This window comes from Bos javanicus, chromosome 2 (assembly GCF_032452875.1).
Source record: "Bos javanicus breed banteng chromosome 2, ARS-OSU_banteng_1.0, whole genome shotgun sequence".
In the NCBI taxonomy this organism is placed as follows: domain Eukaryota; kingdom Metazoa; phylum Chordata; class Mammalia; order Artiodactyla; family Bovidae; genus Bos; species Bos javanicus.
The window spans coordinates 69,747,294-69,765,078 of NC_083869.1; the positions used below are offsets into that span (position 1 = coordinate 69,747,294).

The window sequence follows — 17,785 nt, forward strand, 5'->3', positions numbered from 1 at the left end:
TTAGGGGAGGACAAGGCTTCAGAAAAATGAGTAAGTAAATCACAGAATCCTATAGATCTGAGATCACAAACCCTCTTTCTATACATAAAGGAAGGCTTGCCCAAGGTCACACAGCTGCCCACTGGCAGGGCTGGGCAGAACTGGCATCCCAATGATCTCACGAAATCATCAAGTCCCTGGTAAGCTACAGAAGATCAGCCAGGGCACCCTTCCAGGATGTCATTGGCAAGGACACAGGCAAAGTGAGGCTCTGCCTTATGCAGAGGCAACAGGGCAGGAAAGATCCCCCTCCCTTCAACTATCCAACTTCCATCCAAATTCAATGCTTTTGGAAGGAGATATTCAAGCAATCAACAGAAATTCTGATCAACAAAAAACACCAGAAATAGCCTATTAACATCATAATAATATTAGATGACTCTCATGTGTTAGGTGTGTGACCTTGGCTTCTTTTAGTCCATGAGTGAAGCATCTGACACAACCTTTGGCACACAGCAAATGCTCAAGATTTAGCTCCTTTCTCACTGTTGAGGCTCATCCATGGAAAGCCCAATAACTTACATTTTCTGACCTATTGTAGAGTTCTCCTGAAAGAGTAAATCAACATCCACATCAAAGTTGCAAGTGGTGATGCACCAGGTCATTCCTCCCACCACCTGTAAGACATAAAAAAAATACCTATTTTCTCTTCCTAGTTTGGGAAGAAGGGAAGAAGTGCAAGGCAGATAAAATAGAAACAGTTTTTATATACAAAATTGTGTATCCTCAGAGAGAGACAATATGTGTCCTGGCTCCATCCATTGCAACTCATCTAAACTGCTGCTGCTGCTAAGTCGCTTCAGTTGTGTCCGACTCTGTGCGACTCCAGAGATGGCAGCCCACCAGGCTCCCGAGTCCCTGGGATTCTCCAGGCAAGAACACTGGAGTGAGTTGCCATTTCCTTCTCCAGTGCATGAAAGTGAAAAGTGAAAGTGAAGTTACTCAGTCGTGTCCTACTTTTAGCGACGCCATAGACTGCAGCCCACCAGGCTCCTCCGTCCATGGGATTTTCCAGGCAAGAGTACTGGAGTGGGTTGCCATTGCCTTCTCCCATCTAAACACCACTGCTGAATAAAGCTTTCTGCCAGGACAGGAACAGTCTGGATCCACACTGTTTAGTATGGTGCTGCCAGCCACACATGGTTATTGAGCACTTGAAACATGTGGCTAGAAGACTGAGAAGCTGCCTTCTAAGATTAAATGGATGTATGATGCATAGATTCTCTTTATACCAATGGGGACAGACATTAACTCTCAGCTGAGAGAAGCCTCAATCCAGTTACAGTCAAGTGCAAGACAGCAGAAGTGTTACGAGTTTTATGGACCAGATATGTGGGTAGCAAGGGGCACATTCTGTGGCTTATTACTTAATTTCCATACATCCCATTTTTTTCCTACCTAAAGGAGATGAGAATCTGTACTCTATTTTGTCATGGGACTTCTCTGAGATGCAAATGAGACCAAAGCTAAAAATCCATTTGAAACAAAACCTTTATAGACACAGCTTGATCTTAGAAAAGATCAACAATGAATCTTATCCCTGGCTATACTGTGGACTCATGCGAGATGCTTAATAAAATACAGATTCCAGTCCCAAGCCCACACCTAACAAACCAGAATTTCAAAGGCTGAGACCTAAACATCCGTATTACAAAAGAACCTGTTACATGCAGACAGGGCTTTGGCCCACGGGGGAACTCAATGCTTCCTTCTACCAGGAAGCTTGCCTGGCATGTCCTGGTTGATCTGGATGCTTCACTTCTGTGCATAGTTCATTGTGGCACTTAATGAATTGTGCCATTTATTCTACGTGCGTTGGTTTACTGTCTCTCTTCCCTGCTCTTCATAAGTCAGGCCCTTTGAGTACAAGGTCTTTGTTCTTATCCTTGTGCTCTCAACCCTACTACTATTCCTTATGTGTAAGAACTGTTCAAGGTTCTGCCGAATTAAATGACTTCATCCAACAGCGACTTCTTCCTTCTCCAAACCTAGCATTCAGAGCCCAGAGAATACCTGGCAACTATCTGTGAGCATCCCAACTTGGGATGAAAGTGAAAGTTAAAGTTGCTCAGTTGTGTCCAACTCTTGGTGACCCCATGGACTGTACAGTCCATGGAATTCTCCAGGCCAGAATACTGGAGTGGGCAGCCATTCCCTTCTCCAGGCGATATTCCAACCCAGGGATTTCCCAGGTCTCCCGAATTGTAGGCAGACTCTTTATCAGCTTTATCAACTTGGGATAGCTCCCTATTAACTTAAATTACTTTATCTTACAAGCTTTATTTTCCCACCCAAACTTTAAGCTCCTTGAAAGGAGAAACTATTGATTTTGCTTATTTGTATTTCCCAATCTTCGTGCACAAAATGACCTGAAGGTGTATTTTACTGATACATGATTATTTTAATAGGAAACAAAAACTTCCATAATGAATCTGAATCCTGGAGAAATGCAACATGGATAGAGAGAAAGAAAAATACAATCTCTTCTTCCTTTCCATGGTAAACCATGCCATCCTAACAAAAAAATACCCTACTGCCATGGTAAACCATGACATCCTGACAAAGACTAGCCTAATGGTTAGAAAGATTTCCTCTTACCTTGTCAAAAGGTGATAAGCCTTTAATTCTTGCCCTGAAATACCCAGCTGCAACCAAGAGCTCCAGAATTTCAGTCAACTTGACATTCTGCTCTTCATCTTCTCTTGTTTCTACCTAAAACGAAAGCAAAAGGCTGGTAAAAGCTACCTTGAATAAAGGAACACCAGGTATATTCCCTGATACCACAGAATCACTGCCAGGAAGCATATGATATTGGCAATTATCACTGTGTTCATGCAGTAACGTGGAGACACAGTGCTGCCAGAGTCACACAGAACAAGGTCCCCGCTCAACAAGCTGTTAATCATCATAGATGGGGGAGAAGACATGCACAGGTGTATCGACTGTTCAGCAGCTGCTGAAGGAATCCAGGGAAAGGAAGACTTCAGCACATTTACCACCCTGTTCTCGAACATGTGACTTATATAGCAGCTTCTCAACTGGATTATAAACTCCTTTCAGATGGAACAGGTGGTTTGTTTTGTTTGAACTTTACACTCATCTTGGTTCTAGAAGTTACTGACAAGAGGGGCAAGAACAAAGAATTCAATCATGTGGCCCCCTCTGCACTTTGATCTCTACAGCAAATACAAGGAAGGCTTTCAACACAGACATATTACAGGGTTATTACTACCATGTAACAGGGCTGCCTTAAAAATAATATTTACTTGATACATTTAAATAGGATTTGATTTAAACAGTCTTTATTTGTATCCTACCTTCACTCCAGGCTGTTAACTCCAAGTTCAATATATCTAAATACACTAGTACTTTTGCCTCCATACATTTTACTGAACTGTGCCTTTCCTGTCTTCCATTATTGCAGAAAATAAACAACTCCTCTCTACAGAAAACAATGTCAAAATACCCTGGTTCATAGCCTCATATCCACCTCTGACTGTTCCCTTAGCCAACAGTGCCTGATAAATCTTCCTTAATTATGCAACTCACATTTGTCCTATCTTCCATTTGCATGTCATGCCAAGACAATGGCAACTGCCTCTCAATCTTTCTTCCCTAATAGTCTATCCTGCTCATTCCTTCCTAAATCACAGCTTTCCCATCACCCCTCTTTAGTTTAGCATCCGGCCCTCATCGTTAAGGCATCACTCATTGTCTACCAGCTAAGTTCCAAATGTCTTGGTTTTGCATTCAGATCTTGGGTTGTAAACTATCTTTTCAGCTCCATCCTTTACCTCCCACCAAAACAATCCAGACACAGCTGTGGCCAACCTAAACAAGCCCTGCTCATTCTCATTCCTTCACCGCTCTTCTGATATTCTCCAACCACCCAGATACCGCCTTCAAACTCCAGCTCCTATTTAATGTCATCTCTGCAGCTTAAAATGGTCATTCCTTTCCATTTCTATTTTATTTATAGTCTGTCATTCATACAATTACTAACCTCTTCTGAGTGGCATGCCTGTCTTTCCAAATAGACTATTAGCTGGTTGGGTGGGGGGGGGCGGTGGCATATATTCCATCTATTAGCCACGCATGTTTATCTCTCTGTTCTGAACAGCATTAGGCTCCAAGAACACACTTATTAAATATGGAATGACATGCTTACCATCAATCACATAAGTTCCATGACCTAAGCCAGTCATGTATTAACAACATGTTTTCATAGTCATGACACTGATAATGTAAAGTCAAGTTTATTTTAAAGTACAAATTTTCAGGCGAAGGAGCACACATGTTAACACACAGTTGAACATGGAATTATTAAAGAGACTGTTTATCTCCTGCAACAGGCGGTGATGGAGGCAAAAGCCTTGTGACACTGCTCATTTTACTTCCCTCTCAAATGACGCTGGTCCAGGCTAGCAAAGATTCTGAAGATTAGCATTCACTAATTCCTAGCAGATATGCAAAAATAAATATTAATTATTCACACCTTCTCTTCCTTGCAAAAGGTCTGTGATGGTTGAGAACCATCTACAAGTAGAGAGATTCAAATAAGAGAAAATAAAGAACAGTTATGGTTCACAAAAATAGAATAGAAAAGGAAAATGGGATAATATAAGTATTTTCTTAAAATTCCTGGGATATAAAAAAGGAATCCTTCATTTGTTCAATCACGTATCATGAAGACACTTCCAAGAAGAGGACAATACATCAGGACAACCCGGGAGGGTCCTCCCTGTCGCACCTTGTACCTAATGGGCACCCACTGCCCACACCTTAGCGAGCGTACAGCCCACACTTCCCATCTACCCACCCCAGAATGGAGAAGTGTACTTCTGCAATGTACCTTGTGAAGTAATTTTCTTGCACAAGACAATGAATGGGGAATGTTAATAAGACACCAAATCCACTTCATAGGTTAACATTAAAACAAAATGCAAAAGGGTCACTAGCTAATATGCAGTGAATGAAAGAATACTCTAGCTTGAAGTCATAAACATCACCAGGCTGGGTAACACATCCAACTCTTAAAACTAAAATTCGAATAAAAAGGAATGCTGTAAGCTCTTAAACTAGGAACACTAAACTGTCAGTTGTCTTGGACGATAGTTCATGTAAGCTGGAATGCAGGGCCATGTCTAGCTATCTCTCTTTCCTTCACATACATACAAGCTTTTACAAAGTTAAATTTAATGAAATAACCGGACTAGTGATAGCTTAATGACACATACCATTCATATTCATACATACTAGTCTTTGAACTAAGTGAATCCTGTTTGCCTAACTGTCAGGAACTTGGAAAAGTGACAAATTAGACCCAGTCTCCTGACAGTGAAGGGTTAAACAAAGGACAAAGGAGGTGCAAGTTGTTGTTGTTGTTGTTGTTTCTAGAAAGATCCTACTGGTGGTACACTGGGGCAAAGAATTAAAGGGATTTAAATTAGAACCTGGGAGATGAGAAACAGTCCACAGCAAAGTGCCAGGCAAAAAACCTGATGAGAGCCTAGAATTTAAAAAGGCAAAAAAGAAATATAAAATCAAATCACAGAACAGATTCTAGTCTTCACAAACCCTGGTCCATCAAAGCAACTCGCATGTCAAGTGTTACCTAACAGAAGGGTTCTGACATTACCCTTGCTAGGTTTTCTGAAGATGATGAAATGGATTTGCATTCTGGGAGCAAACACTGACAGATTAATTCTGTTCTGCAATCACTACATCTCCAGCTTTTATGCACAGAACAGTGATCCCTCAATAAATGGTACTAGTGGGATTTAAGAACTAAGGATTTGGGGAGGAAGGCAAAGAAGCAAGACTGGCCCCAGGCAGTTAAGTGTGAAGGGACCACGCACCATGTCAAGGAATCAGTCCTTCTGACAAATACCTGCTTCAGAACCTTAGGAAGGGGACAGAGGCGCAGCATGGACTCCATTTCTTTCAAGAATCTAGTAAACTAGACTAGCTTTTGAGTAAATCAACTGGAAGAGAGCACAGATGCAAAACGTCTAGCTAAGTAATATTTGCGCCAAAAGGAAATGCACTTTTCCTCTCCTCCCAGATAATGTGTGTATAAATCCAGAAACCGCTGATCACCCCGTCCCTGGGGGATCGACTGAGTGCTTAATAACAAACACCTCTGGAAGGAGAGGCAGCCTCTCTACCTTCTGGAAAAGCAGCGACGTTTCCGCCCGGCCACTCCGCACGGACGGAGAGCGCGTCTCCACCGCGGACACCGCGGTGCGCTGACCCGGCCGGACACGACCTGGCGCGCGCCCTGCTCCCAAACTTCCTCTAGCCAGCCTGGCCCGGCGTGGGGACAAACGCAGGGAGGCAACCCCCCCCGACACTACGGCGGCGGGTGCCGGCCGCCAGGACCCCGTGGGCCCGGGGAGGCGGCGATAGGCGCCACAAGGTCACCGCCCTTTGCACAACCCGAGCCCGGACCGTCCCAGCGCGCGTCTCGTGACTACTGGACGCAGGAGCCTCGGTCCTCGGGGCGAGCCGTGCGGAGCCGGGGGTCGGGGAGAGATTGCCGGAGGGTGCCAGAGAGGTGGGACCCCAGGCTCCTGGGCGCCTGGGGCAGCGTCGGGGCAGGTATTGGCCAGGGAAGGCTCCCTCCGTCCCAGGAGACCCAGCACCGTTTGAAGTTAGTCTCCGCCCATGTCCACACTGAGGAACTAGCCTGGCCCCCAGAGGACAGGGCCGGTGTTGGGGAAGCGGACATATCTGAGAAAGGAGGCGGGGAGCCCTAAACGCTGCTGGATCTCCCGGTGCCTGCGACCCCGCAGGCTCGGCCCTCGCTCGGAAACCCGGACGTGTCAGGGAGGGAGGAGGGGTTCCTTACCTCCGGGAGACCCTGGCCTTCCGGCCCCTTTGACAACCCCATGATCCCGTCGGACCGCCCTGAGGCGGCAGCGAAGCCCGCCGAGCGTCCGGAGGAAGCTGTCCCCGGCCCCGAAGCTGCTACCGGGGTGGAGTGCAGAGCGGAAACTTCCTCCGCCGCCGCCGCCGGGAGCCTGGAGCGCTGCAGCTCGGTGGAGCATGCGCGCTGGGGCGGGAGTGTTGCGCGACTGCGCCTGCGCGAGGGCAGCCCCGGGCGAGGCCCGGACCCTCGCTGGCAAGGAGGTGCAGTCCGGGCCGCTTGACGCTGTCCACGTTCCGCGTAGCTTCGCGCCGGGGCTCTGCATGTTCATCCGAGGTGCTTTATAAAAGGATTATTCCTCAATCTTGGGGAAGGTTTGTATCCTGCCTCCCCTCTCTGCTTCTCACGGGCATCGGATGCCCCAAGTGGGTTTGGTCCTCTCTGTGAGCCGAACTTCGGAAGCCCGGTTGCTCCCGAATCAAGGCTTGAGCAATGATCAACTTGGCTATTCAGACCCGGGCTGGTTCTAGTTCAGAATCGGGGTGTCCCCTGAGTTACACGCACTTGGGCAAACTTCTTGATATACGGACCAGGGAACCGAGTCCCCAAAAAAGGATTGTTAGGCTCGCTGCCTTCCTTCAGCCAGTGAGTGCATCGTGTTCACTCACCCTAACCACCCTCCGTTTCATGTTCTGCTGAGAGGAAAGTCATCTCTGAGGATGCAACTCCTGTAATGATGTCATTGTAGTTACACCATTTACCTGAAGCATACCTTGTCGGTCCCAGAGAATGGCATTTATATAAAGAAGTTATGTACCTAGCCAAAAGCCTTGGGCACCGGCTCTATAATTATTTTTTTTTTTTCTTCTTTAAGCAATGAAGGAAGAGGTGACGTGTGAAACTCTTCCTGTAGAAAAGTTTCCTCTGTGAGTGTGTTGGGTGGGAGGGGCCGAGTGAGGAGTGTGAGGCTGTGAGTCCCTCGAACTCAAAGAGGTTGTGTGTGCGTATGTGTTCCTCTCTGCATCCCTAGCATCTTAAAAAGCAGGTACTCAGTTAATGTTTGCCTTGAAGAAATTCTCTGCGCCTTTTGCACTCCTCCTGGGCCTTTTCTTGACAGAGGAGAGACTTCTCTGGAACCAGAGTAATATTCAAAAGCAGAGACATTACTTTGTCAACAAAGATCCATCTAGTCAAGGCTATGGTTTTTCCAGTGGTCATGTATGGATGTGAGAGTTGGACTGTGAAGAAAGCTGAGTGCCAAAGAATTGATGCTTTTGAACTGTGGTGTTGGAGAAGACTCTTGAGAGTCCCTTGGACTGCAAGGAGATCCAACCAGTCCATTCTAAAGGATATCAGTCCTGGGTGTTCTTTGGAAGGACTGATGCTAAAGCTGAAACTCCAATATTTTGGCCACCTCATGTGAAGAGTTGACTCATTGTTAAAGACGCTGATGCTGGGAGGGATTGGAGGCAGGAGGAGAAGGGGACGACAGAGGATGAGATGGCTAGATGGCATCACCAACTGAACTGAGAGTATCCAAGAGGTTGGAAGCATCGTATGAACGACCATTTCCTTTTAAAATATACTTAGTAAATATTGCTAAAGATATTTAGTAAGTTGAGAAATTTGAATATTCAAATTATGGTGTTATGAGACCAGTCTTGCCTGTGTTGTGTGGCACTTTACTCTTATCCACTGTGAAGCCAGGGAAACAATGTCTAAGGTGCCCACTTTCATAACTTCTTAAGTTCAGTTCAGTTGCTCAGTCATGTCTGACTCCTTGCGATCCCATGGACTGCAGCACGCCAGGCCTCCCTGCCCATCACCAACTCCCGGAGTTTACCCAAACTCATGTGCATTGAGTCGGTGATGCCATCCAACCATCTCATCCTCTATCGTCCCCTTCTTCGCCTACCTTCAATCTTTCCCAGCATCAGGGTGTTTTCTTTCCAATGAGCCAGTTCTTCGCATCAGATGGCCAAAGGACTGGAGTTTCAGCCTCAGCATATGTCCTTCCAGTGAATATACAGGACTCATTTGCTTTAGGATGTACAAGTTGGATCTCCTTGTAGTCCAAGGGACTTTCAAGAGTCTTTTCCAACACCACAGTTCAAAAGCATCAATTCTTTGGTGCTCAGCTTTCTTTATTGTTCAACTCTCACATCCATACATGACTACTGGAAAAACCACAGCCTTGACTAGATGGACATTTGTTGGCAAAGTAATGTCTCTGCTTTTTAATATGCTGTCTAGGTTGGTCATAACTTTTCTTCCAAGGAGCAAGTGTCTTTTAATTTCATGGCTGCAGTCACCATCTGCAGTGATTTGCAAGCCCCCCAAAATAAAATCTGTCAGTGTTTCAAGTGTTTCCCCATCTATTTGCCATGAAGTGATGGGACCAGATGCCATGATCTTAGTTTTCTGAATGTTGAGCTTTAAGCCAACTCCACTCTCCTCTTTCACTCTCATCAAGAAGCTGTTTAGTTCTTTGCTTTATGCCATATGAGTGGTGTCATCTGCATATCTGAGGTTATTGGTATTTCTCCCGGCAGTCTTGATTCCAGCTTGTGCTTGCTCCAGCCCAGCATTTCTCATGATGTACTCTGCATATAAGTTAAGTAAGCAGGGTGACAATATATAGCCTTGACGTACTCCTTTTCCTATTTGGAACCAGTCTGTTGTTCCATGTCCAGTTCTAACTGTTGCTTCCTGACCTGCGTACAGGTTTCTCAAGAGGCAGGTTAGGTGGTCTGGTATTCCCATTTCTTTCAGAATTTTCTGCAGTTTATTGTGATCCACAGTCAAAGGCTTTGGCATAGTCAACAAAGCAGAAATAGATGTTTTTCTGGAACTCCCTTGCTTTTTCCATGATCCAGCGGATGTTGGCAATTTGATCTCTGGTTCCTCTGCCTTTTCTAAAACCAGCTTGAACATCTGGAAGTTCACGGTTCATGTACTGTTAAAGCCTGGCTTGGAGAATTTTGAGCATTACTTTACTAGCGTGTGAGTTATTTTTGTAGTCTTAAAACTGTCCTTCCCTGAGATGGCATAGGATGAGGGGGACTAAAGGTGGATAATTTGTAGCCACTGTTGAATGACCAGGCAGGGACTGGTCATAGCGCTAACTCATAGCGCTATGGGACTCATAGCGCTAACTCCCACAGCAGAGAGCTGTATTTAAAGCAGCCTGGGGAATAGGACCTGAAGAATAATAGGAATCAGGTAGGCCACACAGGAGTTCCCTGTTGTAAATGCCTTTATCATGCTTTAAATAAACATGAGCAGCTATCTTTCCCAGTAAGAAACCATACTGTTTTACTGTCTGTGTAGACTAACAGTAGCAGAGTCAGTGTGTCCCCCACCCCACTCCTTTTTTTCAAAGATTCAGCAAGTCAGCCAAGATAGCAGTCAAGAAAGTTTGAGTAGCTCATGTTTACCTTGGAGAAGGCTTCAAACAGACTATATCAGAAAGAGGTTTGTGGGGACACCGATAAACGCATCTCTCCCCTTATTCTGGCTTAGGGTACCCATACACACATTTTACTTCCCACTGGGATATTTGGGGATTAGGGATCAGTTTGTCCCTCCTCTGCACATCCAGTACAGAGATGTGTGATGTTCTTCTAAGTGTGAGATTCTCAAGAACCTTGCAGATGCTTTCCTTTCCTAGGTAAAAGTTTGCCATGGTAAAGAGCTTTCTGTTAGGATCATCTCTATTCTGGGTGCATTTTTATAAAGCCTCAAACACGCTGTCCTTGTGTTTCTTGCAGCTTTTCCACTCTAGGGCCCTTGCTATAACCAAGAAGGGGAATTGTGAAGTCTTGAAGCAGGAACTTGGAAGGCAGCTATGGGTGTTTATAAAAGTAGAGTGACACAGTTTAGGATACATAGCACATTATTGGCAGTGCTGGAACTAGAGCCTCAGATTTCTGATTCACAGTGTTCTTTTATCCTTCTGTCATTCATCCATCCAACCGTCAATCCAACAAATATCCCCGAATTCCTTTTACATCAGTGGCTCTCAAACTTGGCTGCACTTTAAAATCACCAAGGGAGTTTTAAAAGTTACCAATACCTTGGGTTCCACCTCCAGAAATTCTGGTTTAATTGATCTGGAAGGAAACATGAGTATTGAATTTTTCCCCTGGAATATATTGTTTATACACAAAACAATGCAGGTATATGTACTCGGGCAACATGATAGTAATTAGTGACTACATTGTTATTGTTAGGTTTCTTTTTAGATTACTGTGGCACATAAAATTTAAGATCCGTAAGCAAGCTAAAAGTCTTTAAGTGAGTTCTTTTTGAAAATTCTTAATTGTATGCTGATCTGTTCTCACACAGTAAAATTTTACAACACACATCCTATATTAAGCATGTCATATTTCTATAGTAAAAAATAGAGGGACCAGCAGTGCACCATTAGTGCACTCTATTTGTGCACAAAAAATAGAGGCACAAGCAAACCTAACACCCTCTGCTTTCAGACCCAACCCAGCATGTCACACACACACACACACACACACACACACACACACTTGGATGAGTTCTACTGCATCTTTCCAAGCATTATACTCTTATTAAAGAATTCCAACAATTTCCATCATTTTCACAACCACACTCTATTAGCAACATTAGAAAGGACTTGACAAAGATCCAGCTACACAGCAATGAATAAATGCTTGAGAGCATCTGTTATATTCTGTATCTCCTGTGGAAAATGATATCCAGCTTTTTCTTGATAAAATTATTTAACATTGCTGCTGCTGCTGCTAAGTTGCTTCAATCATGTCTGACTCTGTGAGACCCCATAGACAGCAGCCCACCAGGCTCCTGTGTCCACGGGATTCTCCAGGCAAGAATACTGGAGTGGGTTGCCATTTCCTTCTCCAATTATTTAACATTATACATTTCTTATTTGGAGGAGGAAGTGAATTTTTAAAACTTCACAGGTGACTTCAGTGAGCAGCCAATCCAAGAACCACTCTTTTTGTGCCAGAGACTATTTCCTGATGGTGGATATACTGCAGTTAGCAAACCAGACGAGATGATTAGTGACAGCAATTAAGTATGTAAATTAATAAGTTAGTATTGGATAGATGTAAGTGGTCTTCAAGAAAAAGAAACAGTGTAATGTGATAGGGAATAATGCGTTGGAGTCAGAGGCTCTTTTAGATCCAATAGCATGTACATCTTCTAGATAAACGGGTCAGGATAGTGTTCTTGGGAGCCATTTGAGGGAAGACTCCAGTCTCAAGAAGGTGCTATGTATGGGAAGAACTCAGGGAAGAGCATTCCAGGAAGAAGGAGCATCTAGGGTGTTCTGGAAACCTCTGTTTGCCCCTCCAGACCCACTCTCGCCCACCCCACCCCCACCCCACCTTACCTTGCCTGCTGCCTTACAAGGCTGGCTGGTAAGGGTTCATCAGCAGGGCCTGGGGTGTGGCTGACTAGGAGGTGAAGATCTGAAGTGTGGAATCTAGAGTGTGGGGCCTGGAAAGCAGAGTATCAGTAATAATTTGACAGACTGTATCAAGAACTGAAAAAAATATCCTTGGACGAGATACTTCCACTACTAAGACTTAAAGTACAAGATCTTCATCATAGGACTTCCCTGGCAGTCCAGTGGTTAAGACTTTGCCTTCCAATGCAGGGGGTGTGGGTTCGATCCCTGGTCATGGAGCTAAGATTCCCACATGCCTCCCAGTTGGAAAACCAAAACAGAATAGAAGCAATATTGTAACAAATTCAATAAAGACTTTTAAAAAATGGTCCACATTAAAAAGAAACCTTAAAAAAAAGGTGATCTTCATCATAATATTATTTATAACAGAAAAACCTGGAAACCATGTAAATAGCCCACTAAAAGGGAATGGGCAAATACATTATAGTATATACGCTTTTGGTGCAAAACCATGTTGTCAGTAAAAATGTTCACTGCAGCAGACCAGGAAGGAAAAGGGTAAGAGATGAGGCTATGTAAATATTAGCAATGTCTGCCCATCAGAAAATCATTAAAACATTTAAAAGACAAACTAGGAAAATATTCCTTACCCGTGACAAGAGTTCTTGCAAATGAGGAAGAAAAATTTAATAGAAAAATGAGCGGAAGACTTGAATAGAGAAATACTCAAAGCAATTTTTACTAAGTACATGAAAAGAAAAAAAAATCCAAAGCTTCACATTAAAAAGTTGTAAGCTTTGCATGGAAGTAATAATGTTGTAAGGACATTAAACTAATTGCTGTAACACTCCCTCATCATTGAGTAAAATTTTCAAGGGTTCTGGAGGGCAGTTTGGCAAAGTTAATTCTGCCAAACTGTCCCCAATGGATATCAAATATCCACTGAATGTCTGCTGTGTGCCAGTCACTGAGAAGTGTTCTCAGTGGGGGTGAGGGGTTGTGATTCAGCACCCAAGGAGAATTTGCAGTTTTCACAGTGACTGGGAGGGATTACCAACAATTTAGCATCTAGCTACTATGGATGTCAAGTGTCCTGTATTGACTTTGAGTCAAAAGAAGTGATTTGGCTGGAAGAATGTGGGAAGATATGAGGTTGTGCCGGTTCTGGGCAGAGATACTAAGAATCCTTCTGTTCATTCTGTCCATCATAAGAATATACCCAGGCAGTCACAGTTCATTCTGCCTGCGCTCTTGAACAAGAAACAGAGAAGGGAGAGGACCTGAGACCCAACCCTGCCAAACCCAGCCCAGCCAACGCCCTGAGAGGACTGTCAGTATTTGCAGTGAGCAGTGAGCTTTGGAGGTTGTTTGCTAACATTGTCCTCACAGTGTAGTCTGACTCATTCACCACACAAGGAGGAACTGTCCCTCCAGAGGCCACAAGCACCCCCAAATCTCTGACAGAAGTACAGTGGATATATAAAATCAACAAAATGGAGATGACTGTGCACAGTCAACAAATAATCACATCAAAACTGCATGACTGTATGTGAAATAAGTGCCATCGATGGTAGGTGGAAACGTGAAATGAAGAGGAGGAGCAGGAGGAATGGTTTGAAGTGGAAAGTCAGTGAGAATTACTCCAGTGACATCCACTGAAGCCTGGGTGGGGTAAGAGGATAGTAGGGGAAAGCCTCTGGGCTGAGGCACCTGTGTGGGCAGAGAAGGGAGGAGCTGGGTGAGCCTGAAGGATTGGAGCCCCGAGAGCAGTGATGGAGGGGCCCCACTCCCCACCCACCCAGTACCTTGTGGACCACCCCAAGGTGTTTGGATCTCACCTAAGCACAAGGACAGGTATCAGAAGGTTTGAAGAAAAAGTATTTCATAAACATGTTCATCTTATCAGTAGAGTCACTTTATCTCTTGTTCTACAGGGATGGACTCTGATTACTCATGTAAAACTCCTACCATTTTATGTTATGGAAAGCCATTCATGTTATGGGGATTCTAGTAAACAGCAACAGCTGAAACCCAACCCTTATACCATCTGGAAATGGTAGGAGAGGAAACAACTGACTCAGGAAGTGTACTTCTAAATAAACTGCATTTATATAACATTTTCCAAGGAATGACAGTTCCGTCAAATTTCCATGTGAAGCTAAACAAGAAAATCCAAAATTACTTTAGAGACCAAAAAATGAGTTTTTCTGGGTCAGTAGGAGAGACTTCTTAAATAGTCATAAGCAGAGATATATTGGGAGAGGGCAATGGCACCCTACTCCAGTACTCTTGCCTGGAAAATCCCATGGATGGAGGAGCCTGGTGGGCTGCAGTCCATGGGGTCGTGAAGGGTCTGACACAACTGAGCGACTTCCCTTTCACTTTTCACTTTCATGCATTGGAGAAGGAAACGGCAACCCACTCCAGTGTTCTTGCCTGGAGAATCCCAGGGACTCGGGAGCCTGGTGGGTTGCCATTTATGGGGTCACACAGAGTCGGACACGACTGAAGTGACTTAGCAGTAGCAGAGATATATTATGCTTTCATTATCTTGAAATCAAATAAAGTGGAAATAATTTACAAGTGAAAGTCACAAATATGTTGTATATTTCTGAAATTTTATCCTAAGACCCTTTACATTTCTTGTAAAAGACAAAAGATTGCAGCCATGTTTCTGGATTGTTTAGTTGGATTTATTAAAACAACAAAAATAATCTGCTCCACCTACAAACAGAATGACATAGAAGTCATTAATTTGTAAGATTGGCACTTAAATCATCTAAAATTATAAAATACCATCCTAAAAATTGTCATTCTAATAGGCGTCTATTTGAACGATTGCATGGATACATACTAAATTGATTCAGTTGTGTCTGACTCTTGAGACCACATGGACCATAGTCTGCCAGGCTTCTCTGGCGGCAGGATTCTCCAGGCAAGAATACTGGAGTGGGTTGTCATGACTTCCTCCAGGGGATCTTCCCGACCCAGGGATAGAACCTGAGTTTCCTGTGGCTCCTGCATTGCAGGCAGATTCTTTGCAACTGAGCCACCAGGGAAACCCTATTTGAACCATTACTTAATAGCAATAAAAGTAAGAGAAAAAAAAAGAAATCAGAATTATATTAATAGAGAGAGAAGAAATAATATTGTAGTTCTGGATGCTCAGAAATAGACTCATTACACGGTGGCATCAATTTGGCAGGTAAGTAACTTCTGTTCTCAGGTTGTGTGGATAGGGGACTGAATCCAGTGCTTAGGGCAGTAACATTTCTTGTCTCCAGCAGAGGATGTGATGGGCTGGCAAAGACCCTCAATAGAGAGAACTCTTGGGAAGTTTCTTCCTCACTTTCCAGAACAGGGGCAGGACAGAGGGTCCTCTTTTCAAAAACCACACACGTGAGCAAGGAGATAATACACGTGATTGTTTATGGCAAGCATTGTTTGGGATAGAAATACTGACTGTGACCTAAATATTCATCAAATGAAGGCAAAATCAAATATTCATCAAAATATATGATATATATTCATCATATATAATTCAGGATATCTTCATGCTATGGTTTAATATCCAGTGGTGAAAATGAACTAGAGTTATATGTTTGACTATGGATAAATATGAAAAATACAAAGTTGAATTTTTAAGGAAAGCAACTTTCATAATGATTTTCTGAATTTACAACCATTCAAAATAATATTATTCAATGTTTGAAAGTGAAAGTGAAGTCACTCAGTCGTGTCCGACTCTTTGCAACCGCATGGACTGTAGCCTACGAGGCTCCTCCATCCATGGGATTTTCCAGGTAAGAGTACTGGAGTGGGTTGCCATTTCCTTCTCCAGAGGATCTTCCCAACCCAGGGATCGAACCCAGGTCTCCAGCGTTGTAAGCAGATGCTTTACTGTCTGAGCCACCAGGGAAGTCATTCAGTGCTTATGGATACATAAATATGAACTTAAAGCATGGAAGTCTGCATGGGAATTGTGATTCTCTCTTGGGGCAGGGAGGAGATGGATCAGGAACAGAGTGGGAAGCATGACCACAGAGCATCTTTTCAATCTCTAATGCTTTATTTCTTGGGGAAAGAAGATCTAAGACAAATATGATATAATGTCAATATTTGATAAAGATGGGTGATAATTTGACAACTTTATTATTATTTTCTGCATATTTTAATTATATATGAGACAAGGTGCTCAGGGCTGGTGCACTGGGATGACCCTGTGGGATGGGATGGGGAAGGAGGTGGGAGAGGGGGTTCAGGATGGGGAACACATATACACCCATGACTGATTCATGTCAATGTATGGCAAAAACTACTACAGTATTGTAATTAGCCTTCAATTAAAATAAATAAATTAAATATATATATATATATTATATATGTGAAAATGAAATTAAAAAGTTTAAATTATCAGCAAGAAAGAGGAGACAGAGGGTATAGACTCCTCTTTGGAGAAGTTTACTTATGAATCAAAGGAAAGAAATAAGATGGTAAGGAGTACATGATTGATGGAAAGTTTGTTTATTTGGATTTTTTTAAAAGATGGCAGAGACATGAGTATCTTTTATTCAATTGCAGGGGAAAAGCCAGTTGAGAAAGTAAAAAAAAATACAGAATTGAACCTTAGTCCCTTAGCTCTTACAAATCACCCTAAAATGCATGCATATTTTTTGTCTCCCCATTATACTGTCAGCTCCTCAAGGAAGGACAGGGGATGTGTGTTTTCTGTTTATCTTCATACCCCGAACCTGCCTTGAACAAGTGTACCATGAAAAGCTGTAGGCCAGGCGTGGTAATATTAGCATAATGTGTGCATCAGAATGGCCACCAGGTGGCAGATGTGACAGTCAATGATCTTGCAAAAGAGTTCAGGTGGACCACAGTTAAAACTGTTCTCCGAGGTAAGCTTATGTAAGTGAAATACACCAATATTTACATGGGAATTCGGGACTATCCTATCATCTATTGATTTCTCATTTCAAATATCAATAGGTTAGCTTATTCTTGGAAAAAGCTTTGGGAATAAAAAAATGCAGTTGCATTGATTTGTGGTTGGAAAAGGGACTAGACATGTGTGCCTGTCTTCTCTCTGCCCTGAAATCCAAATAAAATGATAGCAAGAGTATGATTGCACAAGGACAAAGAGAATGGAAGAAAATGGAAGAGGAAACAAACATGCTATTATATCCAGATAATGAAATGGGTTATACTCAATAAGGTGCAAGCAGGAAGCAACCTGGGTGTCGTCCTATCCCTCTTCTTTAAGTTGTTGTTAGAGTTCCTTTCCCCCGCACCTGGATCAAATCTGTGCATACGCTCTTATGCGCACTTTGGGAGGTTAGAATATTTCCTTTTCGGGTAATTAAACAGTTCAGTCTAGTCTCACCTTCAGTCTTTCATCCAATTCATACCTTCTGCCCCTTCCTAGCATGAATCTGACCCAGAATTCTGCAAAATGAAAGTGAGGG

General features: G+C 43.4%; 1 protein-coding gene across 2 annotated transcripts in view; it reads right to left on the minus strand.

Annotated features, from left to right (window-relative positions):
• Nucleotides 1-7,156, minus strand: part of CCDC93 (coiled-coil domain containing 93) — a 103,376-nt gene extending 96,220 nt beyond the window's left edge. Inside the window, exons 1-3 of one of the 2 annotated variants that reach the window (XM_061439679.1) lie at nt 6,890-7,156; nt 2,638-2,751; nt 562-656 (exon numbers count right to left, since the gene is read on the minus strand). In XM_061439679.1, the coding sequence (XP_061295663.1) occupies nt 562-656; nt 2,638-2,751; nt 6,890-6,931 (251 nt within the window). In that variant the 5' untranslated portion in view covers nt 6,932-7,156. The remainder of the gene's footprint in view (nt 1-561; nt 657-2,637; nt 2,752-6,889) is intronic. The other variant, XM_061439675.1, reaches the window with a different exon arrangement.
• Nucleotides 7,157-17,785: the final 10,629 nt, after the last annotated feature.